The following is a 26502-nucleotide window of genomic DNA, read 5'->3' on the forward strand; positions in this document are numbered from 1 at the left end:
AATAATCTTTGTTTGTTCTCTTTCGGATGGTCTTCATTTCTTTCCACAGATGCTAAGGCTGTCCTGGCATTATTGCTTAAACATTTGAGCCTCTCAACTCTGGAAAGTGAGGACTGTAGGGAAACTGAGATGAAGAAAAGCAAAGTCTGGGAGAGCGAGGATGATGTGGTGTTAAAAGTCCCCTTGGACTTCCCTGGTGGCACGGTGGTTAAGAATCTGTCTGCCAATGCAGGGGACACGGGTTCGAGCTCTGGTCTGGGAAGATCCCACATGCCACGGAGCACCTAAACCCGTGCGCCACAACAAGAGAAGCCACCACGATGAGAAGCCTGCACACCGCAACGAAGACCCAACAGAACCAAAAGTAAAAATATAATAAATTTTTAAAAATCCCCTCAACTTATTTACAAAACAGAAGTAGAGTCACGGATGTAGAAAACAAACTTATGGTTACCAGAGGAAGGCAGGTAGGGTGGTGAGGGATAAATTGGGAGATTGGGACTGACATATACACACTACTATATATAAAATAGATGACTAATAAGAACCTGCTGTATAGCACAGGGAATTCTTCTCAATACTCTGTAATGGCCTATATGGGAAAATAATCTAAAATGAAAAAAAAAGAGTGGATATATGTATATGTATAACTGATTCACTTTGCTATACACCTGAAACTAACACAACATTATAAATCAACTATACTCCAATATAAAAACAAACAAACAAATTCCCTCAACTCCTGCAATACACACACAAACAGTACCTAATTGTCCAAGGATGTAAGGAAAGTAATAGCATCTTTAGCATCAAAGGACATCATGTGATCAGGTTTACTCCAATCAACCCATTAAAAAGTTTGCTTTTTCCCCCCTCCCCTTTGCCCCACTTTCTAAGGGACTACTCACCGTAGGGGGGAAAAATGTACTTTATAATTGGTTCTCAATAGTCTCTGGGCAATTTATCAATAGCAGCCTGTTTCCCACCTCTTTTTGCCTTCAGGGGCGGAAAGAGTGCCTCCTTTCCATGGAGCAGACAGGTGAGTCCATCCCACACCCTCTGTATCCTTTATAAAGCCCAGTATAGCCCACATTGTAGGTAGTGGACCAATTCTTGTTTAATAGAATGATGAATAAGTTACCTTCCTCTCTTTCATGATAGGAAAGCTGAGGCCAGAGAGTTTATTTTTAAAAAATTTTGACACACTTAGCTTCAAAGATAAAACACAAAGAAAAGCATTCCAAAGACAAAAGTGATTTTGTTCATATTTTATATTGGAGTATCTTAACTGTGGAGATTCTAATGTGTCGGTCCTGGGGGGATCTTAGGAGTCAGTATTTTAAAGTTTCCCAAATGTTTCCGATGTGCAGGTTGAGTGAAGTCCTGAGCTAGAAAAACGCAGAATGTTTCCCAAACCATATTGTGCAACAGAATCACCTAGGATAGTGCCTCTCAAACTTTAATGTGCACACAAATCACTTGGAGATCCTGTTTAAATGCAAGTTCTGATTCAGGAGGTCTGGGCTGAAGCCAAGATTCTGCATTTTCTAACAAGCTCTGGAGTTTGCCGGTGCTGCTGGTTCACGGATTATACACTGAGTAGCAGCAAGGCCCTAGGATGTTGGAGGAAATACAGATTCCTGAGTCCCACTCTCGGGGGGTCTGATTCGCCTAGTTTTTAGTGAGACTCAACAATCTGCATTTTAAAAAGTTCCCTAAGGTGCTCTTGATGCCCAGACGGATTTACCAAAACCTGGGAACCAATCCTGGCTCATTAACCCCTTGTGTGACCTTAAGCAATTCTTTCCTCTCTAGAGGTCTCATTTTCCTCCTCAAGGATAGATAAGTTGATTTCTTAGGCCCTTCCAGCTCTCACGTTTAAGGAAACCTCCATAACAGTTTAGGACCAATGGCGGCCTGAGTCTGAGAACTACAATCCCCACAATGCGCTGTGCTGCTCCGCTCCCTTGTGGGATCTTGAAAGAGGATCGCTCCTGGAGGCACTCCCCACAATCCTTTGCGGTGCTTCAAGGTGGCGGCGCCCACTGGCGCCATGAGCGATCTGGAGAGCAGCAGCAGCAGCAGCGATGCGGAGGAGCTGGACCGGTGCCGCGAGGCGGCGATGCCGGCCTGGGGCTTGGAGCAGCGCCCGAGGGGCCCGGAGAAGCCAAGAGCCGGTAGGGGACTATGTTCGGGGAGTCTGGCCGAAGGGCGCAGGATCTTCCCCTGCGGCCTGAGGATGGATGGTGAAGAGGGAGTCCCTGGAATTAGACTTCTTTCCGCGAGGAGGCTCCAGGGCCTGAGTGGGGTTCAGAGTCAAAGCGCGGACAAGTTCAGCAGGGAGGGTTGTTCCATTATCCCCGTCAGAGAAACCAAGTCACCTGAATGTCTCTTGACTTTGCTTCCCTGGGTCCATCCTAACTGTCGCACTCTGGGCAGCCCACCACCTCTCCGAGGTGCCCGCGACCCTTACTGGGTTTTCGCGTCCAGCCTTTCCCCGCCTCCAACACTTTCTCACTCCCTGGGGCTGCCAGCGAGCTGTGTCCTACACGTCTCTCTGACCGTGACTCCCTAGTGCCTTGGAAATAAATCCCAAACCCCTTAACTTAAGGGTACCTAATCCCGGACAAAATCCAGAGGGTCCGTGAATCTGAATGGGAAAAATATTTCATCTTTACTTTCATTAATCTCTGTTTGAAATTTAGCATCTCTTTCCATCATGCATGTGAACAACAAGCCACAGTAGTTTTGGCAATACCTGTTACTTTGTCTTAACAAAAGTCGCAGATTTTCAAATCCCATTACAGTCTTTGCGGATACATCAGAAATATTTTATTCATAATAAAATGTTGAAAAAAATTATTTCCACTCATCCCTGCTTTTAAAATTACAGTAATTTTTAGACCCATCAGTAGATCTTATTTAATACATTAACGAAGAAGCACATATATTAATACTATCCCAAATTTGGCTTTTTACTATTAATGATAACTGAATCATTGGTTTTCTTTGTAATCCTATGTGTGACATTTTTTGCATCTAAAACATTCTGAGAAGGGATCCAGGCTTTACCAGACTGCCAGAGCAGGCCATGGCAAAGAGCCCCTGCTTTTGTTGAAAAGAACTTACAAGCCCTTTGGTAATCCATTCCTTGCCTGCCTGTCCCTTTTTGCCTTCCTGCCATACTGCACACTTCCCGTAGGTAGGCTCCAGACCGTACTGTGGGCACCACAACTCTGCAGTTTTCTCTTCACTTTCTATAGGCAGAAATGCCTTTCCATCCCCATCACTTACTAGCAGTAAGAAATTTGGGCAAGGTACTTAAATCTCACTGTACTTAAATTTCCTCATCTGTAAAGTGGGGGTAATGGTAGTACCTACCCCGTAAGGTTAAGAAGGAACTGAGATGATGTATGTGCAGTGCTTGGCGCTCATTAAAGGCCCAATAAATAGCAGCAATTATGTGATCGGTCTCTTTCCATGGACTGCTTTCCCCCTCCTGTCTGACTCCCACTCATCCTTTAATAATACAGCTGAGACACCATCTCTTCGGGAAAGCTGGGTTACATGCCTTCTCTCCACCATCATCATGATTTGTGTGATTCCCTTCGTATATAATGCTTTCCTTTCTTCTACAATTGCCTCTTTATTTATCCTGTCTTTTTTCCTTTCATCCCTGCATCCCCAGCACCTAGAGTCAACTCTGGCCTGTACTTGATCCACAAATATTTATTGAGCGAGAGGTTACATGATGTGAACTTCACGAGGGCTGGTATCCCTTCACCACGGTATCCCCAGGGCCTACACAGGGGTCAGGAAAATAGTTCTTAAATAAATGAACTTGCCGGAAAGGCACCTCTAATGAATGTGGAGGCTGAGACCCCAGCAAGACTCCCAGTGCAGTGATCAACATAACTGAGCCCCCTTCTTCTCTCTCTTCCACAGCACTTAGCACACAGCCAAGCACATAGTAGGCACTCAATAAATGCTGGAATCAAATTACACTTGCTTGTCCAGCATGGTGGTTAAGGGGGGGCCTCTGGAGCCAGATGGCCTGGGTCCTCATCCCAACTCTGTCGCTTATTAGCTGTTTGACCCTGGCTAAGCTATTTTACATCTCCTTGCCTCAGTTTCCTCTTCTGCAAAATGGGGATAATGGTAACCCCCACCCCATGGGGTCATTGGAAATATTCAATGAGTTATACATGTAAATCCCATAAAATAGTGCTCGGCACACAACTGATGCTATAGTCGTTTCTTCTATAAATGCTTTGGTGTTCGTTATTTTCACAGGTGCTGCAAATACTCAGTTGCCAACCACCCAACCGAGCCTCAGGTACTGTGCACTTTGGGTTCACATTTCACGCGTTCATTCATTGATATTGCTCCCCTGCTGTGTGCCAGAGGCTATTAGACCCTGGGATGTCAGTGCGAACCAGACACATGTCTTCCCCACCCTCATAGGGGCAGCTTCTGAGCTGGCAGGAAGTGAGGTCCTTTTCGTGTGTGTTGTAGGCACAAGGTGGATGAGCACGAACAAGACGGCAACGAGCTGCAGACCACCCCTGAATTCCGAGCGCACGTAGCTAAGATGCTGGGAGCCCTGCTGGACAGGTAACCTGCCCTTATTCATTAATACGAAGAGTAAGGGCTCCCATGGCCTGGAAGCTCAGAGTGTGTAAGTCGGCATCGCGGCAAGCATTTGGCATCTGTCACCTCATCGCTTCATAATCACTCTACCACGAAGGTCCTGTCGTTGTCCTTCTTCTCTAGATGTGGCAACGGGCTCCCCTCTGTGAGAGGAAGCATTTGCTTGAAGTCACAGGGAGGAAGGAGCAGAGTGGCTTTGACTCCAAAGGCCCTGCTCTTAACCACTGTGCAGTCCTGCTACCACGAGAGGAAGAGGGGAACCTGAGCTCATTCCCTCTGCAAGAGGGCAAGGGACCGACTGAATTCCTATTTCTTGGGTGCTTTCTGTATGCCAGGCACTGTGAGAATACAATCTGTAAAGATCCAGGGCAGCATTCCCAAAACAGGTGCCTAGAAATGCGAGTCCAGAGTGTGGCCCTTGACAAAAGGGGTCCAACAGCAAAGAGGTGGAGAAACGCTGCACTCTGCATACCCCCGTGCCTGGGATATTTAGATTCCTAATAGTGTGTTCAAGGCCCTGAGAAGTCCTGCAGTAAAGAGACCTGTGTAACTTTGTTTAGCCCAGCATCTTGTGAATTCATTTGGCCATAATGCCTCTGTTCCATGGATGACTGATGGCGTGTCATGGGACATGTGTCATGGGACATGTTCCGGTCTACATCCGGATGGTCTACATCCATCCCCACTTGACAGAGCCCTAGCAGGGTTTTTGTTGTTGTTGTTGTTGTTGTTTAATATTTATTTATTTATTTGGTGGCACCGGGTCTTAGTTGCCACTCCAGGTCTCCTTAGTTGTGACATGCAAACTCTTAGTTGCAGCATGCATGTGGGATCTAGTTTCCTGACCAGGGATCGAACCCGGGCCCCCTTCATTGGGAACGCAGCGTCTTATCCACTGTGCCACCAGTGAAGTCCCCAGCCTAGCAGGTTTTGAAAAGGAGATTGAGGGTGTTCAGGCCATAGTCCCTCAATTAGAAGTAGTCATTGAAAAAGGACAAATAAGTCTTCCCAAAGTGCACACCAGCTGCTCTTCCCAGACAGAATGTTGGGCCAGGCCTCAGCAGCCTGCACCCTCATGGCATTAGTGCCAGTCCCCCAACCTGGGAATGTGTTAAACATGTTTAGGAAGGTCAATTAGCATCTCAGCCCATGAGAGCGGTTTTTCTCCATGATGGTTCGGCTTCAGGGTGACCAGGGCCTGCCTGGCATTGCAGTGATCCACAATGGGTGCTTCCCTAGGTGGAAATCCAACAGGATGCGGGTTACACGCGGTCAGGATATTCCCTGCAGTGTTCCCATATTTCTCTCCAAAGAAGTGATACTCCACTTGGTCCCTTGTGTTAGATCAGGGTTTCTCATCTTGGCACTATGGACATTTTGGACTGGATCGTCCGTGGTTGTGCAGGGCTATACCGTGCATGTAGGATGGTTCGCAGCATCCTTGGCCTCTATCCATGTGATATTAGTAGCGTCTCTCCACCAGCTGTGACAACCAACTGTGTCTCCAGTCATTGCCTGGTGTCCCCTGCGGACCAACGTTGAACCACTGGGTTAGATACTACCCAGGTCAGGGGCGGCGCCCAGTTGGGCCAGACCGCGTCTCCGCTCCCTCTCCCCAGACCGCGTCCCACACAGGACTTCGGGGAGGCCTCTGGCACCTACAGAAGGCAGTTAGGAGAAGCACCCAGTGCACTGCTGTGTTCGCTGCGAGGATGTTGCTGAGAGCGTCGGTCTCTGCGGTGCGTGTGAGGTGACTGCCCCGGCAGCATTCCCCCAAGACCTGCTTCCTGGTCTCGTCAGTTCTTCCCACTCTCTCTGTGCTTCTAGAGAAAGGGGGTCCTGTGAAGCTCATTGCTTATCTTGACAACAGTAGTCATCTTCAGCATCGTTGTAGCTGCTGTTTACTGAGCACTGTCTTGCAGCCAGGCTCTGTGCTCAGGGCTTGGTATCCACTGTCTCATTTAATTCTTGTGACAGCCCTCGGAGGCGGGGACTCTTATTACTCGCAGTGTAGAGACGGGTAACAAAGGCTCAGAGAGATGAAGTCCCTTGTTAGTAAGTGACAAAATCAGGATTCAAAACCCAGGTCTGAAGTCTGAAAAAAGTCGGTGGGTTGTAGCAAAGTCAGTTTCCCAGTTGTGATAATAGACCCTAGTTACACGCAGTGTCACCAGAGGGAGAAACGGGGTGGGGGGGAGTCCATGGATCTCCCCATATTATTTCTTGGCACTGTAAGTCAATCTACAATTAGCTCAAGTTTTTAAAAATTTTAAAAAAACAACAAAAAAAAAAAACCAGGTCTGCCCTGCTCTAGGAGCTGACCTCTGAACTGTTTTTTTCTAGACTGGTCATATTTCCCTTTTCGTGCTTGCTGCCAGGAAGTTCAGAACAAAATGTGTACCCTCTGTCTAGCAAGTGTGTAGGGCTTCCTGGCCACACGTCTGGCTCTTTCTGTCCTTCCTGCTCTTGTTTTCTCTTTGCCTTATTTGAAATTGCCCTCATTTTGTTGTACTGTGAGTATCTTCAAAACTTCTTCAGCACTTTCTGGAATAAAGTAGGGTTTAAACCAGTGAGGCACCGCAGTTTGAGCTGGCGCCATGGACATTCGCGTCCCCATCAGGCCGGGGTGCTCTCCGCCTTCGCACTTAGTATCACATTACCCTACCCCCTCCACTTAAAGGGAGAAAGGCAAGTATTAATTAAAAAGAATTTTCATTGTTACCTAGAATCTCATCTTAAATCCACCATCTCTTCCCTTAGCTCCATTACCATCTCAGAAGTAGTGAAGGAGCCAAGAAAGGCTGAGGTACCGAGAGGCGTCCTGGAGGATGATGGTGAGCAGTTATGCTTTCCTTTATTAAGCGCCTCCCGTGAGTCTGGAGCTGGGAAATACGTTTTTGGCATTTTATCTTCTTTCATCCCTGCAGCCCCTGTCCGAGGCATGTATTATGGTGATCCTGTTCACAGGGGGGAATCGTGAGGGGACTGGATCTCTGAGGAATGCAGACACTGGCCCGAGGTGACCCTAAGCAGGAGCGCCTAGCCACTGCACCCTGCAGCCTCTCCCACGTGGGTCTCTGTCCCCTTCCCAGCTCATTAGCCACTCTGCGAGCTGCCTTAGGCGGGAGGCTCAGCTGCTGATTCCCTGAAGCCTCTGAGGGCTTGCTGACTTGATTCGGCAGCCGGCATCCCCTCAAGCACCCCATCCTCTCACTGCAGCAGGTAGCAAGTGTGCCTCTCATCCCACGAGGCACCGTTTTGTAGTTAGACAGGAGCGATGCCCGCTGGACTGGGAGCTCCTTGAGGGCAGAGACGGGGCAGCCTCGGCCCCTGGGGTGCCCCGGGCGGTGCTGACTCCGCCCCTGTGGGTTGCAGGCTTCCGCCTTTTCTTCACGTCCATCCCTGGAGGCCCTGAGAAGGAAGCTCCTCCCCAGCCCCGCCGGAAACGGTTGCCTTCCAGCTCCAGGTGAGATGGCACACCCACTCCTCCAGTTCCCTCGTTGTTGCCTGTGTTCTGTCTTGGCCAGTCCCCCTGCCCCCGAAATAACCAGGCCAACTCCAGTAAGGTCCAGGCCCAGAAGGAGCCCTGTCAGTAGCTGGGGAAATAGTACCTCAGTGGGCGGGGGAAGAGTTTCCAAGGCCGTTGGCTTTGGATGTTTACTGCTTTTCGAGCACCCGTCTTGTGCCGGACACTGCACTCCTGGGACATCCCTGTGAGGCCTGGGCTCTGTTAAGATCCCCAATTTATAGATGAAGACACTGAGGGTCAGAGAGGTTAAGTCACAATGTGAGGTCACACAGCCGTGAAGCAGAGAAGCCAGTATTGGAACCCAGCTCTGCCTCACTGCCAAGCCTGAGTTCTCCAACTGCCACCCTCTGTCTGTGGCCGCTCTCTGGTGGCTTGGACAGAGGCAGCGAGAGGTGGCTTTGGGGCCCCGTCCCGACTCCAGCTGACCCGGCCTGCACTCCCGTTGCAGCAGCGAGGATGGCGACGAGTTGCAGCGCTGCCGGGAGGCGGCTGTGTCAGCCTCTGACATCATCCAGGAGTCCGCCATCCACGGCCCTGGCAACATGGAGAAAAAGGCAAAGAAGAAGAAAAGGAAGTGGAAAAAGAAAGCCAAGGAGGACAACACCAACCTCGCCCCAGCGGCCACCACCGCAAGCAAGACCGCATCTGGGGAGCAGGGAAGGGAGTCCGCCGGGCTCAACGGAGACCAGGCACTGTTTGGGACCAAAAAGAAGAAAAGGAAGAAAAAGGCAAAGAGGACCAGTGAGACCTCCCCGTCCCCGCCAGCAAAAAGCGCAGCAGCTGTGCCTGCAAACTGAGCCCCGCCTGTGAGCACGGGGCCCAGCTCAGGCAGCTACGGGGGACAAGGCATGTCCAAGCTCCGCCTCCCTCTCCAAGTGCAAGGACTTGGCTAGCAAGTCTAGACGTCGCCCATGACTGGGGCTGGCCCAAGGGTCGGGGCAAAGAAGCGGTTGTAGGGCGAGCAAGGCCTGCCCTTCTGTGCTCCCACTGGGGCTGGGGCAGACCCGTGGTACCAGAACATTCTGTGGTCTCAGGAAGAAGGAGGAGCCTCCCAGTCATTGAAGGCTGATGGCCAAGTGGTAGAGCTTCCGCCTCCTCAGCCTGGTGTGGGACATGACCTGAAGAAAACGAGGGAGGGTGTTCCCGAGATGCCAAGCCCCAGGAGGAGTTTTGTGCATCTCCCTCCAAGCCACACAGACCTGATATAACATTGTCTGGAAAAGGAGAGAGATCCCTGCCTCCACCTGGTTTTCCAGAATTTTCTTTCTTCACATTGTGAATACACCATGCATGATCATGTCTCTGAGCCAACTGGATAATTGAAAATAAATTGTCGAGGGACCCAGAATGTAACAGAGGGATTTGGGTTCCGCCCTCGTGTCTGTGCTGAATCCTGATGAGCCACTATAAGTAAGCCTCACACAGGAGGGGTCCTGCCTACACCCCCAGAAGTGTTCCCCTACCCCAGCGTCAAGACTTCAGGAAGTGTCACAGCACTCGTGGCCTGGGGGATTCGTGGACCCATGTATCCTGCAAGAAGGAGCAGAAGTTCAAGGTGAAGGTGAAGTGCTGGCTTCGTTGCCTGGCCTTGGAGATTCGGCAAAGCAAGGAAGACAGAGGTGGGATGTGAGAGCGTGTGTGCCGGCCCTATCCCTCCTTGGGCTCCTGGTCCCCTTCCGCCCCCCCGAGCCTGCCCAATCCCATCTGGGCGATGTGTGGACAAGCAAGACATTTCAACGTGTTCCTCATTTACTTTACTAAGAGTTAAATAAATGCACAGGCTCGCCCTTAGCCAGCTGCAAGCTGCAGGGGACGCCAGTTCCCACCGGCTCCTTCCTCAATCCAGGATGGAGGCAGGCCACTAGGGCTGGGTTCTCTGCAGCAGCCCCAGGGAGATGAGCCCTGGGTTGGCATGGCTCCCTTGTCCCTCAGGACCTCAGCCTCCCCGGGGTGGGGGGCTGTGAACGCCTCCCCTCAGCTAGCTGGGCGCCAAGCTTCCAGGCGGCAACCTCTCCTCTGGTCTCGCCTCTCTTCTCCCTCTGGGCCCCTCAGCTCTGCCAGCTGCCCCGGCCTTACCGCCTTCTGAGCTCAGCAGCTTCTCCCCCAAAGCAGGGAAGGGTCTGCTGCCCCCCGACCTTGACTTGGCACCAGGCACAGAGTCACGAGTCTCCCATAGGAGCAGGGACAACACCTAGGCCTGCGGGAGTGGGGGGCTTTCCAGTAGAGGTGAGATGTCAGGCTGACATCAGAAGGTGTGATGCGCAGGGGGACAGATGTCCAAGAAAACGGGAGGTCATGGCAGCCGGGGAGAGGGATGGCTCAGGATGAGGGAAGCTGGGGAGGCCTGCTTGCCCCAGGCCCTGGCACAGAGGAGCCACTCAGGCGATGCTTATGTGAGGGGGGACAGGTGGGTCCAAATGGGTGTGCGGGTTAAAAGCAGGAAGGGGGGCTGGGTGGAGTGGCCTGATTGGGGCACAGGTGACAGAATGGGGCCACGTTGACCTGTGACCTCTCTCCCAGCTACACAGGCTGGTGTCCTGAGAAGTGTGGCCGGCAGTTCCCTGCGGGGTGCCAGGGATCTCCACAGGCCCGGCCTGGGGGTACCAGCGTCCAAGGCTGCCCCCTTCCATTCCAAGTGACAAGATTTACCCTGAGCAGCAGGGACAGTCCCTCCCGAGTCCCACCAGGAACAAGCTCTGCTTCCAAGCTCTGCACGGTTCCCTCTTGTGCACTGAAGCAGCCCTCCTCGGGTTGGGGCGCCTCGGAGCACCCCCCTTTTCTGAGGGGAACAGGGTGGGGACTGAGGCACAGTTTTCCAGGGAAGAGCAGCAGCCTGGGGGCAGTGAAAGTTTTGCAGGCTCAAATGTCTTGGTCACCCCTCCAGCAGGCTGTGTAGGCTCCAGGGCCCATCCCCTGGGAGGCCGTGTCCATGGTTACTGGGAGGAAGAGGCCATCTGTGTGGAGATGAAGGTCTCAATGACGCTGTGGTTGGATGGCAGCAGGTGGCTATGGCCGTTGGTGGAGTCGGAGCTCTGGTACAACACCAGGCTGCTGGAGGACACTGCAGAAGCAGAGGAGGCCGCTGGCTGCCTGCCACGCCCGTCCCGACCCCTCCCCGCCCACCATCCCTAAGGGGTGCTCGGGATGGGAAAGTGGCACCTCGCCACCTCCTGAATCTCAGCAGGTGACCGGACCCCAGAGTCACACCTCTGCCCTCGGGCCTTGTTAACCCCCTGCCAGGCTCCAGGGCCGCGAGGGAGTGGCCTTCCCAGCACATTTTAGTGGGAACATCACAGAAGCGCTGGTGAGCTGGTGTTGTGGTTAGTTTTATGCGTTAGCTCGCCTGCCTTTTAGTACCCAGTCATTGAGCCAAACCCCAGCGCAGGCGTTGCTGTGCAGGTATTTTGTAATGTGGTTAACACCTACGTCAGTTGACTTTAAGTAAAGGAGAGTTCCCTTGATAATGTGGGTGGCCCTCATCCAATCAGTTGAAGGCCTCAAGAGCAAAGGCTGAGGTTTCCTGGAGAAGGAGACTGCAGCATCACTTCCTACCCTGCAGCTCTCAGACTCGCCAGCCCTCACAGTCGTATCAGCCAGTTCCTTAAATATATGTGTGTGTGTGTGTGTGTGTGTGTGTGTGTGTGTATTCCTATTGGTTCTGTGTCTCAGGAGAACCCTCAAGAGAGCATGAATGGGCTTTGAGTTTGGACCTGGGTTCAGATCCTGGCCCCACTACCTAGTGGCTGTTGGAAGCGCTACCAAGTCCCTCTCCTCCTTGAGTGCTTTCTCATCTGTAAAACGGGGATGCCAACACACATCTCATGGGTAGAGCACAGAGCCTGGACCGTGGAGCCCTCAGTGACTGTCCCTATAGCCACCAGGGCTGGATGGAGGATGCTGAAGCTCACACTTAGCAAGTGGCTGCCCTGGGTCTCAAAGCCCGGCAGCCTGACTCCAAAGTGCCTGCTCTTCACCCTGACGTTGTGGGCTGCAGACTCAGGTCTTCAGGGAATGGAAATGTGTGGGTTGGGTGGGACGTGGTGGGCTGGAGAGCCCGCACTCTGTGGTTGCCACGGGGCAATACGAGTCCTTCTGACTTTGCAAGAGGAGCCAGAAGTCAATGAAAGCTCTTAATTTTTAGCTGTTGGCAACGAATTCGAAAAAATGCTAAACCCTGAGCTAAAGCAACACATCCATGAGTCACTTCTGGTCCCCAGCAAGCCCAGTTCTTACCTCCTGATTACCCCCTACCACCTCTTCCGGTTATCTTTTTCCTCAACTGAGTTAATAGATGTTCTTGTGAGACAGGCCCATTTCCTGTGGTTTCACACCCCCCTCGGCTCACTTCAGGGGAGCACAGGTGCCCCCTCGCATTTACCCCTTCCCTGCCCCCCATCTGCTGCCCACGACTTCCTCCCCAGCTATGGGGACGGCGGTGGGGGGCAGGGAAAGGCCACTCACCAGTGGGGCTGGCGCTGAGCCGATGGGTGGGCTGCAGGTGCTGGATGCCAGCAGGGTCCTGGCTGGGGATGTGGATGGTGGCAGCCTGGGACGCTGGTGTGTGAAGCCCGGACTCACTGGAGGCCTCAGCGTCTGAGGTGAAGACCTGGCAGAAGGGCAGCTCTTGAGCCCCCAGGGTGTGCACTGGGGCAGGACCCAGGGAGGGGCCGGGGCAGGCCTGGGCCTTACCTGCTTGGTGGGCGTGAGGCTGGCCAGGGCGCTCAGGTTGGTGGTGTCGGTGATGAGCATGGTCTGCGGAAGCAGGCCCGTGTGGGTGTACTGGGCCACCTCGGGCTTGTGGCTGTAGAGGGCTGGCCGGGAGGGAGGGAGAAGAGAGGAGGACACAGACTTGGCACCTGGGCTGGGCTGGACCCCTCCCAGGAGGGCCTCAAGGTGGGGGGCTAGGGGAAATTGGGGTGTGGGCCTGGTGAGCAGTCCAGTGGGGCAGTGGCTGGGGACTCAGGGCTGATTTCCAAAACTGGGAGCTCCAGGTAGAGGGGTTGGACGTTCTCCCCAACCGCAGGGGCCTGCTCCACCTGTCTCGGTGGAGAGGAGCCTGGGCGAGGCCGGGAACCCAAACCCAGCTCCTGCGGTCACCTCGAGAGGACAGGTGTGAAGGGCAACGGGAGGCACAGGTGCTGTTAGGGCACTAAGTACCGGCCTTGGAGGGAAAGGCCAGGGCTCCTGTTAGGGGTTGAGGAGGGGGCAGCATTTCTGCATCTCCAGGACCCCTCTCCACAGTCTAACCCAGAATTTCACCTGCAGTCTACAGCCCCACACATGCCAGTAGAAAACAACATAAATCACGTATTCTCACATGGACTCAGATGAAAACACAACCACCCACATACACGCATAAATGGTACCCTCAACCAAATACACAGATGTTCAAGTCCACAGGCCCTCATCCAAGAGTCCAAGTTCCAGAAAGGTCTGAGAGCCAACAGGTTTTTGTCTGGTTGGCACTAGAGCTCATTTGGTGGCAAAATCTGACCTGAACCTGATGTGAGGCTGAGTCTTTATTAACCCACTTCGTGGAATTCTACCTTTTGCTGCAGGAATCATGGTGTTTGATGACAGGGTGTTGCCCCAAGCCCTGCTGGGAGTGTTGTGTCATTCATGGTGTATGCACCTTTCTAAAAGCTGAGAAATACATATGGCCCCAAGGGCACACGTGCGTGTGCACATACAAACACCCACTCACACAAACCCATGTGCGTGCACACGCAGCCACATGGGTTCACACACTGAAACGTATTCCAGCCCACAGACGCTCACCTGAGCACCCGCAGAGCCCCCGTCACAGAAGCACTCACACTTGAATCAGACACACACACAGACCACAGCATCTGCTAAGACGCCCACTTCCCCTGGGCTCAACGACAGCCAGTCTCTCCCACCACCTCCCCCAGCAGGGGGGCTGAGGGGTGCTCACCATGGGGGCTCTGCAGCTGGGCCATGGTGGCCATGAAGGGGCTCTGGGCCACGTGGCTCTGCACGGAGGGCATGAGCGGCTGCTGGTAGGAAGAGTGCAGAGGCTGCGAGAACTGGACGGGCTGCAGGGTAGTCAGGCTGCTGCCCATGCTGTTGATGACCGGCACGCTCTGTGCCTGCGTGGAGGCCAGGCCTGGAGCGGGAGGGGCAGGAGTCAGCCAGACCTCCTGCCGCCTCCATGGCCTCCCCAGGCCCAGCCCTGACCCCCAGGGGCACCATCCCTCCCTCCTAGGGCCAGTGGGTAGGAGGGGGGGACAAGGTAACCAGGTAACAGCCTTGTACTAGGAACCTTCACTAAGTTACAGACCTGGCAAGTTAACTCCCTCTCTGAGCTGCTAGCTCGTCATAAGGGCAGGGGGTGTGTCAAACTAGGGTCCCTGGAGCCCTGGGGTTCCACAACGATGCAAAGGCCCTGGGGCTTAACTCTCTGTACCCGGCTCCCAGCAGCTCCCTGTCTGTCTTATATATTGAGTTTCTGCATAATAGTTCTGAATAAAGTTTTTCTGGGCTTTTTTAAAACAAACTAAAACCTAAAACCTAGAAAACTTCAGTCCCCCTTGCTCTGTTCTGTTTTCCCATAGCTGTTTTCCCTTTTAAGGTACTATATAACTTATGTATTGGATTGGCCAAAAAGTTCGTTCGGGGCTTTCTGTAAGCTGTTAGGAAAAACCTGAACCAACTTTTTGGCCAACCCATATTCTGCTTATTGTCTGCCTCCCCACTTGGGTGGCTGAGATTTGGGGCTGTTCGGTCCACTTGTGTATCACCGGTGGAGCACGGAGTGGGCACTCAATAAATACATGAAGGAATGAGTCCCAGTGGTTCATCCTGCTCCTGGATTCTGTGGGAGCCCCATGAGCCCCTCACCCAGATGCCCCCGTCCACCCCACCAGCTTACCAATGACCAGGGTGGAGGCGCCCGTGTTGGTAAACGTGGGGCCCAGGGAGGCAGGCTCACCAGGCCCTATGGCCATGACCCCGGGAAGCGAGGCCATGATGAGGTTCTGGGGCTGCTGGTTGAGGCCCGGGGATGTCTGCTCCAAGCTGTGCAGTGCTGTCAGGGTGCTGACAGGGGGCAGGGGGCCCCCAGTGGCCGAGACCTTGGAGGGGAAGCCAAACTGAGTCAGGTGGGGTCCCACCCTACCTCCCTGGGGACTGCTCCAGAATCTTCCAGCCAAGGGGAGATTGGCGGGGGGGGGGGGTGGGGGGGGGAGAGATGGGGTGGGACACTCACCAATTTGGCTTCTGTGCTCAGCAGACTGTGACTGGGCTCCAGACCCGTGGGGGACACTTGATGCAGGGGTGCAGACACTGTCACCAAGGGACCACCACTGCTTGAGGGCACTTCCGCCCCCTCACTGGTTGCAGGCTGTCCATAGCGCACTCCTGGAGCGGGAGCAGTGTCCAGCCTCAGCACCCCACTTCCCTGCCCGCCTCCATGGCCCCCATCATTCCAAACTGCATTGGTTTGCGCAGACCCCCCACCCCATATTTATGCAGCCAGCAGACTTTGCTTGAGTGTCCACTTCCTGCCAGGCCCTGTGCTGGTTGCTTCCAACTCCTTGAACACAAGTAGGTGCTCAATAAAAGACAACTGAGCCAGGGACTTTCCTGGCAGTCCAGTGGTTAAGACTCTGCGCTCCCACTGCAGGGGTCACAGGGTTTGATCCCTGGTCGGGGTAAGATCCCGCATGCCGTGCAGTGCAGTGTGGCCAAAAAAAAAAGACAACTGAGCCAAAGTGAATTGACGGTAATGAAATTAAACCACAGCAAACTTGAGTTGAATAGAATGATTTGGAATTAGTTGAATGAAACTGAGTATCATTGAATCAAACCAGAAATGAATTGAGTTTGATTGAGTCGAATTGAATCGAATTGGATTGAAATTGAACTGATAGAAAATTAACTGAATTTCCTTGAAATGCATTTAGTTAAACTGAATCAATTGGGAATTGGATTGGATCAAACTATTCCAAATTTAAATGAACTAAATTAGATTATAATGAGTTGAACTGAATTGAATTGAATTGAACTGAGCTGAAGTGAATTGAGTTGGTTTGATCTGGAATGAGTTGAAGTAACTGAAAGCAAGTGAGGGTGGAGTGGATGGAATGGAGTACAGTGGGCGAAGCTGAGTGGTCAATGGAATGGAGAGGAGTGGAGTGGAGAGAACAGTGCAAATAGAGTGGGGTTGGAGCTGTAAGGAAGTGCTAAGAGGTTTGGGTGGCTGCTGCCACTGGGGTGGTGCTCCCCAACTCTCCCACCCACCCCCATATTCCCTCTACCCACCGTCCCAATCCCCCTGCCCACATGGCACTCACCGTGGACCTTACCAGGGGAGAGGGCCGGTGGGGGCAGGCCAGGGGAGCCGTGGGCAGGCAGCGCAGGGCCTGGGCCTGGCCCTGGTGGCGGCCCGCTGTACGTGTCCATAGCCAGCTTGTGCCGAAAGGCTTCTTCCTTGCGCCGATTGGCAAACCAGTTGTAGACGCGCACCTCTGTGACGAGGTTGGAGCCCAGCCCCTGCGCCTGTGAGGGTGACACCCCCCTCTGGATGCACTCCGCCCTGCAGAAATGGCCACTCATGAGCCTCTGGATCAGGCACAGAAGAACCCTCCCCTGGGGCTGGGGGGAGAGTTCTGAGAAGTAGGGCTCTACCTGAGTATTTGCTGAGGCTGGCAGACCTGGGTTCCGAGCCCAGTCTGCTGTGCAACCTTGAGCAAGTGACTTAGCCTCTCTTAATCTCTTCAGTTATAGAGTGAGCCCAGTAAGTGTAGGGTTGTAGTGAGGATGAGTGAGATGAGCAGCCACTCAAGGGCTGCTTGGGTCGGTGGGGGGGTGGGTGCCAGGAATGGAGCTAGGTGTCAGACACTGAACAGGAGCTGAGAACTCCTGGGCCAACAGCAGGAGCTCTCAAAACCTGGGGAGCCTCCCTCAGGACCCAGAGCCCCCCTCGCCTTCCCCCAGCCCAGACCAAACCAGCCCTGCTGACCACCAGCCATTCTACCTGTTACACTCCTCCACCAGCGCCTCCCGCTCCTCCTTGCTGGGGTTCTTCTGCCTCTCATAGGCCTGGAACAGGATCTGCTGGGATGCTGGGCCCCATTTGAAACGGTTTCTCCGACCCTTCTTGGTTGGTAGCTCATCGCCCGTGGGCTCTTCAATCAGCCCACCCTGCCCTGCGTGGGTGAACTCTGTGGGCACAGAGAGCCATTAGCAAAACACTGGCCAATCCCACCTTCCAGCATTGGTTCACCATGCTGGAATTGGTTCACCTAACCATGCCCGTGGTTCTTTCTCATTCCTAGGATGCTGAGCCAGAGGAGCTTACAGCTAGAACTTAGAAATCATCTAATCCAGTGATGACAGACACACAGCACACACACCACCCCTTTCCTAACCTGTGTCCAAGGGAGACATCACTAATCAACCCCTGCGTACTTTGCTACCGGGCCAAGATATAATCTCACAGTCCTCAATACAAGGCTCCAGGTAAGCATCAGCATTTGTTCACAGTTGACACATATGCCGTCCCATTTTATAGATGAGGCATCTGAGGATCAGGGAGGTTAAATATTTTTCCAGGGCCGCACAGTAGAGCAGAAACTTGAACTGTATCTCCCGAGTAGATTCCACGCTATTTTCAACATTGCAGACTTGAAAATCAAGCTTAAAGTATAAGTATTAGCCAGGAGAGAAGAGACCCAGACACTTTCTCAGCTGGTTCTTTGGCAGGAGGCCAGTTAATGGCACCTCCAAATAACAGAACAGCTAGTAGCCCTTCAAAGAGCAGGGGAAATATGTATATGGCCAGTATATACGTACAGTACCCCTGGAAGGTTACGTATGAGACCAGGAATGCCAGTGGCTGCCTTAGGAGAAGGACACCTAATTTTTATTGTAAAATCTTTACTTCTATTTTTTTATAAATTCAGTGTGTATTACCTTGAAAACCTGGATAATTATAAAAGAAACATCAAAAAGATTTTTTTTTTACACTTAGGCTCAAAAGTGTGGAAGTGCACTTAGGATTTTGTGGGGTATGAGGCCCGGGTTCCCTAAGCACACACCTCACCTCGGAGCCTCTACTGCCCTTCCTTCTGCCTGAAACCCCATCCCTGCATCTTCATGGGTCAAAATTCAATTCACACTTTAAGACTTAGTCAAGAGATCATACTTCTAGTTGATCCTTCCTGATGCCCCTGCCTCCCTGAGGAAGAGATTATTCTCTCCTCCTCCACCAGCTCAACCTTGGAAGCACTTTCTGTAGTGCCCTGCCCTGGGCCTGGCGCACGGTGACTGCTGCATAAACACTAGCTTTTGTTGTTGGCGTTATCACATTATAATACTTGTCTCACCGAATCATAATGATTTGTACTCCTGCTTCCCCTCTACACAGGGAGCTCTTGGAAGGCAGGGGCCCAGTTCACCCACCCAAAGAGGATGCCCAAGACCAACCCTCCTCCCCTCCCCCAGAGCGCCTTGCGCAGAACAGCTGATACATGCTGGTTGAATCCTCCCGACTTCCTCTCAGTCTGCCTGTCCGAGGAATGGGGTGGGAGGCTTCCAGCTCCCACCCTCGAGCTGCGGGTAGTCCCAGGCCCTGCCGGGAAGACAGGGCTGCAGTCGGTTATTACTTACGCTGGGCCACCTCTCGCTGCTTGCGGACGTACCAGGTGTACAGGGCGGCTCGCTTCTGTGTCTTCATGGGGGTGCCCTTGTTGAGGTGCTGGGACAGGTGAGATTGGTTGAGGCCGGTGGTGTCGACCACCTCCCGCTGCGGGATGTTGTGCTGCTGCAGGTAGGACTTGACCATCTTAGCCACACGCCATGGGTCCTCCCTGGGGGTGGAGGTGGGGGGACAAGGACAGGCTGCTCAGCCCAGGGTGGGTGCTGGGAGCCCTGTCCGCCCCGGGGGTGAGGATGGTAGATGGAAGCAGGCGCGGAGCCCAGGAGCCTGTACCTAGACTCAGGGACAGGAGGTATGGGCACTCATGCCAGGACACAAGGACATGGGGACAGAGACTTGCAGGCACATACACACGGCAGACATGTGGACACAGGCCCCAACCAGTCCCACACAGACATAGGAGCAGATAAAGGTTTCGAAACACAGACACACAGAGACATGGATACAGATGTAGACAAAAACAGACTCCCCCGGGAAGCTGCACAAGCCAGATGGGGAGGGCACTCATCTTCGTGCCTCCTTTAAAGATTCCCCCCCGCAATTCTACCTAGAAATGTTATTTGTGGCTGTGTCTTAACCACTGTGATAGACTATAAACACCTGGAGGGCAGGAACTGTCTGGTTCTCAGCACCCAAAATAGGCCTGACATAGAGTGTGCCCTTGGTGAATGCATGAATGAATGAGTGGATGTGTGGATGGATGGGTGGATGGGTGGGTAATGGGATGGTCAGTGCATTGATGGTGGATGGTGGGTGAGAGGATGGATGGATGGATGGATAGATGGGATGTTGATGGGTAGATGTTAGATGGATGGGTGGATGGGTGGGTGGATGGATGGATAGATGAGAGAGATCTACTGGAAAAAAATTTGGGTCTGAAAATGAGAGAAACCTGATTCTCCCACTTTACATCCAGGGCCACTGAGGCTCAGAGCACTGTGTCACTTGTATCTCTTGCCGAAGGTCACAGGGTTAGCCCAGTAGAGTCCCACCCCAGCTTAAAGGATTTGGTTCTAAGTCAGTCTGTCAGATAAAAATCACATAGCGTCAAAACGCCTTCTGAAAATCTGCACTAAACCCTAGATGGTGGCGCAGCCAGTCTCCCCACAGCACTGAGGCGGGTGGCTAATTTCTCAACAGAGTCCCAGGTGAAGCGGTTAGGGGCTGGCATCCCAAGGCCTTGTAAGAAAAATGAGCATGTCTGAGCACGGAATCCCACTCTGTGGGCTCAGTTCTCTCACTCGAGGGATTCAAGGGGACCTGAGGCCACCTGTGGCTCAATCTCCTGTTCTCCGCTCACTGTGGGGAATGGAAGGGGTCAGGTTGCCTGTACGATAGAAATTCTTCTCTCTCCCTCTTCTGCTCTGTCTCAACCCTCCTCTCTTCCCTTCATCCTCTCTTGAGCTTCTATTACAACCATGTGTCAGATACAACAGTGCTGAAACAGGCAGAGCTGGGATTTAAACCCAGGTCTGTGTGATCCTAAGCCTGTGTCCCCACAGCCTTGATGCAGCAGTTTGCTTCTAGAATTGAGGCATATGTGACAAATGACATGTGTAGGAAGTGATTCATGTCCATGTCGTTTGCCACAGCCAAAGATTGGAAACAACCTAAACGTCCAGCAAAAGGATGCTGATTAACCAAATTGCATGCCTCTGTACAATGCAGCCGTAAAAACCCACTGAGAAAGCTCTGTACAAGCCCAGAAGGAACAGTTTGTGTGGTAGGCCTGTTGTGCTATGTGTGTAAAATTTTAAGTGGGATAAAAGAAGATTTCTACGTATTTGCTTTGTTCACATGAAATACCAGAAGTATACAGAATGAACTGGAGTCACGGATTGGTTGCTGGGGACAGGGTGAGAGGGGAGGGTTTTCTCTGTTACTCTTCTGTACTTCATAAATTATGTATCAATAATATAGTATCATATAATATGCTACATATGCATATATAATGTTTAAAAGTGAATTGTGAAAAAAAGAAAAGAAAAGAAACCCCCCAGTGCTCTGAAGCCCACCCCACACTGCCTTCTCCCCTGGCCCTTCTCTCTTTCCTCAAAGAACCAGTCTCGCCTGCATCCTTGGCAATGCCCTTCCGAGACATGAGGGCACAGAGCCTTTCATCCACTTTGGCCCTCTGACTTCCTCCTTTTTTTATCAGCAGTTCCCATACAGGCAGGGAGGAATGGAAGGTGGGGACAGATATAGTTGATCAGCAGTCGGTCCAGCAAAGTCCCATTTGTGTAGAAATGATAGCCGTGAGAATTCATGTTTCTTGAGTATTTATGGTGAGCCAGGTAAGGGCTGGTCATTTAAATCTTACAATAACCCTAGGAAGTATGCCCATTTCACAGGTGAGAAGACCGAGGCTCAGAAAGGTGAACACTTGTCCAAGGTGACTTCGCTGGGACTCAAGAATATTTCACTTTCCTGAACCCCCCAACCTCTCCCCAAGCCCTATCTCCCTGCTTTCGTAGGAGCCTCACCTCCCCCGGTCCCCGGGTGCCAGTCAGAGCTGGGAGGGAAGGGCAGGACAAAGTCCAGCCTTGTGCTCCATGGCAAACATGTTTATCTGACTCCGGGGCTGGGCTGCCCGATGGCCTCCCTCCTCCCCCAACTGCAGTCATCACCCTCCTGAGAGATCCTCCCTCCCTCTGTCTGTTCTCCGGAGAGAAGGAGCCCAGTCTTCCTTCAACAGGGCCTCTCCTGGCTCAAACTAAAGATTTACTGTCTGTCTCTGTCCTTCTGACCCCATGTGTCTCTATCTGTCTCTGTTTCTCTCACTCTCTCTCCTTCTGTCTCTGTGTCTCTCTGTTTTCTGCTCTTTCTCTCCCCCCCTCCCCACACACACGCACAGTCTCCAAGAATATGGCTCTTTGTAGGACATTTTCCCCAACACAGAACTAAGAGGCCAGGTCTCCAGGCATCTCCTGCTTTCACTCTAATGGGTTTGAGAGTCGAACCAACCTGGGTTCAAATCCCACCACTGCGGCCTCGTGCCCAATGTGCATGTGGCCCGCATCTCCCCTGTAACACAGCGGGAAATTCACGCCTGCCTCCCTGTTCTCTATTGGGAGAACTGAATGAGTGTCTAATAGGAGTGAAATGCTGAGGACAGGGCCAGGCACACAGTAAGTGCTCAGTAAGTGGAACAATATTGTTACCATCATCATCATCATCAGCGACCTAGTCCTGGGACCTCCAGCCCCACGGCAGAGGGAAGAGGGCCCGGGAAAGGTGAAGGTCTGCCCACAACCCCCTCCTCCCGCCTCCTGCCAGTTCTAGGGTCAATCAGAGGTTCGAGGCTTTGGGCCTCTTGCTCCCTGGCCCGTGGGGTTTCAGTGGATCCAAGGCTTCAGAGCTGGGAGACCAGCCTGAAGGCCACTCATCCGGAGGGGGAGCTGAGTTCTCAGTGTGAATCCCAGCTCTGCCACTCACTCTCCGGGTGGCCCTGGGAAATTTCTTAACTTCTGTGCCTCAGTTTCCTCAACTGTGATAGGGAGCTAATAATATTTCATAGGTTGTCAGGAGGAGAAAACAAGCTTAATGCGCTTGTAAGCGCTTCGTGAGTCCTCGAGCACTACGCGGAAGTGGTCGATGGTGACATTAACAGCAAGAATGACCCAGGAGGGTAAAGAGGGAGATAAATGTATCAAGGACAGGCATGCCACCTCAGGATGCTGTGCAAAGTGTGGGATTAGGAGGACCTGGGTCCAAGTCCTGGCCTTACTGCTTTGTAAGAGTTACTTTGGGCAGGTCACTTTGCCTCTCTGAGCTTTAGTTTGCTCATCTGTAAAATGGGACCACTGATAATAGCAACTGTTCGTTGCACTCACATGCTTACCCTGTGGGTAAGCATTGTGATCAGCTCTGCCTTGCAGAGAACACTGGGACTCAGAAAAGTGAAATTGCCTGCCTGAGCAGAGCTGGGGTTCAAGCCCAGGCAGGCTGGCCTCAGGGATGTCAGATTGCCCCACCTTGGCCACTGTCTTCCTGGGTCTCAGTGCCTTGGTGCTGCCCAATGGAGAGGACCAGAGACCCTCAAGATTGAGTTTGAGCTGCTCAGGGACAGGAGGGCCCAGGAGGACACTGAGGAAGGAGCCCTGGGAACGTGTTACTCCCTTGGCCATTACAGCAGACATCCCCAGGGCTCAGAGAAGCCTAGTCCCTCATTCATTCATGCTGTGTGTCAGCACTGGGGTGTATATCAGGGGTCTGAGTAGTGAACAAGCCTCTGGAAGAGCTTCTGTTGTCATAGCAGGAGATAGAAAACAGACAAATAAGGTAATAATAGGTAATGATAAGTTTCAGGGGAAAGTCAATGGAAGTAGTGGAAGAGGGAGTGACTGTGGTGGCATTTGAGCAAAAAGAGAAGGAATTGACCGTAGGAAGATCTGGAAAGGGGTTTCGGGGAGAAGGTACAACACATGCAAAGGGCCTGAGGTGGGAATCAGCAAAGTGTAGTGTAACTGGAGGAAAGTGAGGGAGGGAGGGAGGTCCCTCAGGAAGAGATCAGGGGATCAAGGCAGGGAGTTTGAATTGTACTCATTGTCCGGGTAGGGAAACGGAGGCAGGAGGAGAAGAGACTTGCCCAAGGTCACACTTGGTCACACTTGGCTTCCACGGGAAGCCCTACCTCTTCACCATCCTTTCCAGCCTCAACCTCCCCCACTGGCCAGGGCTTCATGGGGGTCCCCCACCCCTCTGCAGCCTGTGCCCTGAGGCTCAAGGCCCCACTTTTTCCCCTTGGGGCGTTTTCAGATCCCTTTTGTTACCTGAACAATAAGTAACCCAGGTAGTTAGTTATAAACCCCGCAGGAACAAGGAGCTGGTTGATAATTTATAGCAACATCTCAAATTTAAATGGAAAGTAAATAGCATGCTGTTAGCATTAAAGAAAACCCAATCGGGGCGGGAGGCAAGCACTCCAGCCTCCTTGCAGCTTGGGGCGCCTCGCTCTCTCCCCAGCCCGTTCTCCCAGCTGCGTGTCAGCCCCTCTTCCCTCCCGGCTCTGCTGGTCCGCTCCACTCTGCTTCTCCAGGCCTCTCTCTCCATCTCCCCTGACGCCCTGTCTCTTCCTCCATGTCTCCCCTCTCTCCCTCAGCTTACAGGTCTCTGCTGGTCCCCAGGGAGCACTTTGACCCCTGCTTCCCGCTCGAGTGCTGTGGATCAAGCCTTTCCCTCCACCCATCATCCCACCAAAGGGGTTGCTGATCAAGAGGCCCCACCCAGCCAGGTAAGGCCTTTGGCACTCCCTGCCCCCACTCCCCCCCGAAAGCCCCCAGTCCCATCTGGGGCGCTGAGCAGGTCTGGCCCTGCCCCACCCTTGTCCGGGTTGCCCTCGCCCTGGGTCTGGAGATGCCAGACTCTGCCCCTCCCCTGCAACGCGGCAGGGCCCTTTGCCCTCCTCTTCCTGCCAAGTCAGGGGGCCCTGGCTACTCCCCTGCCTCCTGCCCAGGCCCTCACAAGGCCTGGCAGGCCCTGAGAGCTCCCTGAGGCAGGGATCCAGCCCTCCCCAACCCCAAGCTGGGATCAGGACCTTGGACAGAAAAGAGGTGGTCTTTGGGACTCTTGCTCAGAACCCCCAGCCACCCCCAGCTGGCCCCTGGCCCCGGTCATGGTGACTGAGGGCACCAAAGAGAGTGGGTGTGGAGCCCCAGCTGGGTGGCCTTAGTCCAGCTCCGTCCCCCTCTGAGCCTCAGTTCCCTCAGCTGCGGAGCAGTTGTCCCCAGGTGCCTCCAGAGTTCATCTCAACACTACCCGAAATGATACCTGTGAAACCTCAGCACGTGCCCATCTGGCTGTTAGGATAGACGTTACAGAGCCTTAGGGGAGGGGCAGTCCCTGCAGCCCCCAGGTTCCCCTTCCCTCACCTCCAACCTCCCCCACCCCTGCTCCGTGTGAAGTTGGTTGGCTCAGGCTTCCCCAGGCTACCAGCCCTCCAAGTTAATGATCACAGGCCTTATCAGAGCCTTTTGCCATTTATAAATTTATAAAACAAAAGAGAAATAATAAAGCCCGTGGGTAATTAGTAACCAGGTCAGCTCTGCTGAGGAGAGGGGAGGCATCGGGCTCAGACCCACCCAGTTCTCCGGGAGATGGGGAGCCAGCCAGTGGGTGGGGTACAGAGTGGGGAGGCTTCTAACGGTACCCACTGGTGAGGGGCATGGCCTGAGGCTGTGCCGGAAAGGGGAGCAGCTCCCTTCCTAAGGCTCCATTTCCCTCAGGTAAGAAAGACCTGGGTTCTGCTGACTGAATGCTTAAGTTCCGGGGAGGCCAAGCGGGGCCCCCAAAACCCCAGCCTGGGCTCCCCCTCCCCACTGGTGCATCTGGGTGCCTAGCAGGGAAGTTGGGATTGGGGGAGTAGAAATGGGCATGGTAGCTAAAAATTCCCTGCCTCCCCACCCCCGTTGTCCAGGGACTAGAATCGTGGACTCTCCTGCTTTGTCCCCATCTTGGGGCTCCCCTGGGGCATGCCCCACTTCCCAAGCACCGGGCTGAAAGCCTTGGCTCATGGAGACTCGGGACCCCGCAGAGGGCCGGGTCAGGGGCTGCAGGCTCCAACCTCCGAGCTAGGACCCCACCCCACCCCCGCTTCCAAGCTCTAATGGGCCTTGTCCCCCTTGCCGACAACCAGCCCATGGGACTCTGGACTGGCAAGGGCTGGTCAGGAGCCGAGGCTGGGCCCCTCCGGGCTCCTTGGGAGCTAGGGACAGGGGAGGGGTCCTTACTGCAGCAGGGTCTCCACCACGGCTTTCTGGTGGGCTGCCTCCTCGGGGCTGAGGTTCTCCAGCTCTCTGAGAATGGGTGGCGTGAAGTCTTCCCCCTCGTCGTCCGTCTCGTCCTCGGAGCCCCTCGTCTCCCCCAGCCCATTGGGCAACTCGGCCAGCTCCCCTCGACCGCCGCCACCGCAGGACTCCCCCTTGTCCGGGGGACCGTCTCCGGCCAGCAGGTAGGGCCCCGGCTCACCCAACGCCTGGATCAGCGCCTCTTTGCTCAGGCCCGACTCGAGCAAGGCCGCCAGGAGCTCCGTCTGCAGCTGGCTCAGTTTAGAAACCATGGCTCCACTAGCGCGGGCCACGCGGCCCAGGGCCACTGAGCCGGCCGCCTCCCGCCCCCCCGGCGTGGGCTGGCTCCGTGCTGGCCGGCCAGCAGGCAGGCCCAAACCAGGCTCCTTGCGCCCGCTGCCCCCCCAAACCCCACTAGCCAAGCCCTGTGGGCACCCCCAACCCCCAACCCTGGCCCCAGTGGCCAGTGAATCAGGGCCCCTGCCCGCTCTGTTTACATTGGAGCTGGGGAAATTCTCCAAGGTTCATATTTATCCATGTGCTTAGCGAAGGGACTGAACTTTGGACTTCACCCTGCAAAGTGCAGGCCTCATGGCAGCACAGAGGGACAGGGAGCCGTGGCCTTCCATGGGAGTGGGCAGAGCGGAGGGCGGGGGAGGCAGCGGTGGGGGGCCCAGGACAGCTGGGATGGAAGGTACTGGGAGCCAGGGAGGCCTTCGGGTGACCAGCATTGGGTCCCTCCCCCAGCGACCTTGTAGGGGGCCAGGCTGAGGCAAGAGAACAGCAGCCTTGGGAACAGAAGCAGCAGAGTTCTAGGCTGTCGGGTCAACTCTCCTCAAGGGCAAGGCTAGGACACA

General features: G+C 53.7%; 2 protein-coding genes across 4 annotated transcripts; one reads left to right on the forward strand and one right to left on the reverse strand.

Annotated features, from left to right (window-relative positions):
- The first annotated feature begins 2014 nt into the window (after positions 1–2014).
- LOC307197563 (protein CUSTOS) lies at positions 2015–23993 on the forward strand. Of its 2 annotated transcripts, XR_013831449.1 has the most exons (7): positions 2033–2177; positions 4294–4336; positions 4516–4614; positions 7411–7484; positions 8026–8116; positions 8628–9798; positions 23962–23993. XR_013831449.1 is itself a non-coding variant. In XM_079943591.1 (6 exons), the coding sequence occupies exons 1-6, from the start codon at positions 2054–2056 to the stop codon at positions 8974–8976; spliced, it is 780 nt and encodes a 259-aa protein (XP_079799717.1). In that variant the 5' UTR covers positions 2015–2053; the 3' UTR covers positions 8977–10425. The 2 variants fall into 2 exon arrangements, 1 of the variants encoding a protein (XP_079799717.1); XM_079943591.1 differs by lacking the exon at positions 23962–23993 and having other exon boundaries at positions 2015–2177; positions 8628–10425.
- Positions 10556–25917, reverse strand: HNF1A (HNF1 homeobox A; the record flags this gene model as incomplete). 2 transcript variants are annotated; one of them, XM_079943589.1, is made up of 10 exons in its annotated part: positions 10556–11240; positions 12641–12785; positions 12869–12990; positions 14115–14306; positions 15072–15273; positions 15408–15559; positions 16495–16736; positions 17178–17364; positions 18812–19011; positions 25589–25917. In XM_079943589.1, 10 exons carry the CDS (start codon positions 25915–25917, stop codon positions 11113–11115), a joined length of 1899 nt encoding a protein of 632 aa, XP_079799715.1. In that variant the 3' UTR covers positions 10556–11112. The 2 variants fall into 2 exon arrangements, with proteins under 2 accessions (XP_079799715.1, XP_079799716.1); XM_079943590.1 differs by lacking the exon at positions 14115–14306.
- Between the last annotated feature and the right edge of the window lie 585 nt (positions 25918–26502).

This window comes from Stenella coeruleoalba (genome assembly GCF_951394435.1).
Source record: "Stenella coeruleoalba genome assembly, chromosome: 14".
Lineage (NCBI taxonomy): Eukaryota > Metazoa > Chordata > Mammalia > Artiodactyla > Delphinidae > Stenella > Stenella coeruleoalba.

What these genes read in the sequence shown, in the direction of transcription:
- LOC307197563 (XM_079943591.1), top strand. Translation starts at nt 2,054, where the DNA reads ATGAGCGATCTGGAGAGCAGCAGCAGCAGCAGCGATGCGGAGGAGCTG. An exon ending in ACCACCCAACCGAGCCTCAG is followed by an intron (nt 4,337 to 4,515) that starts GTACTGTGCACT and finishes TGTGTGTTGTAG; the next exon opens with GCACAAGGTGGATGAGCACG. An exon ending in CGGTTGCCTTCCAGCTCCAG is followed by an intron (nt 8,117 to 8,627) that starts GTGAGATGGCAC and finishes CTCCCGTTGCAG; the next exon opens with CAGCGAGGATGGCGACGAGT.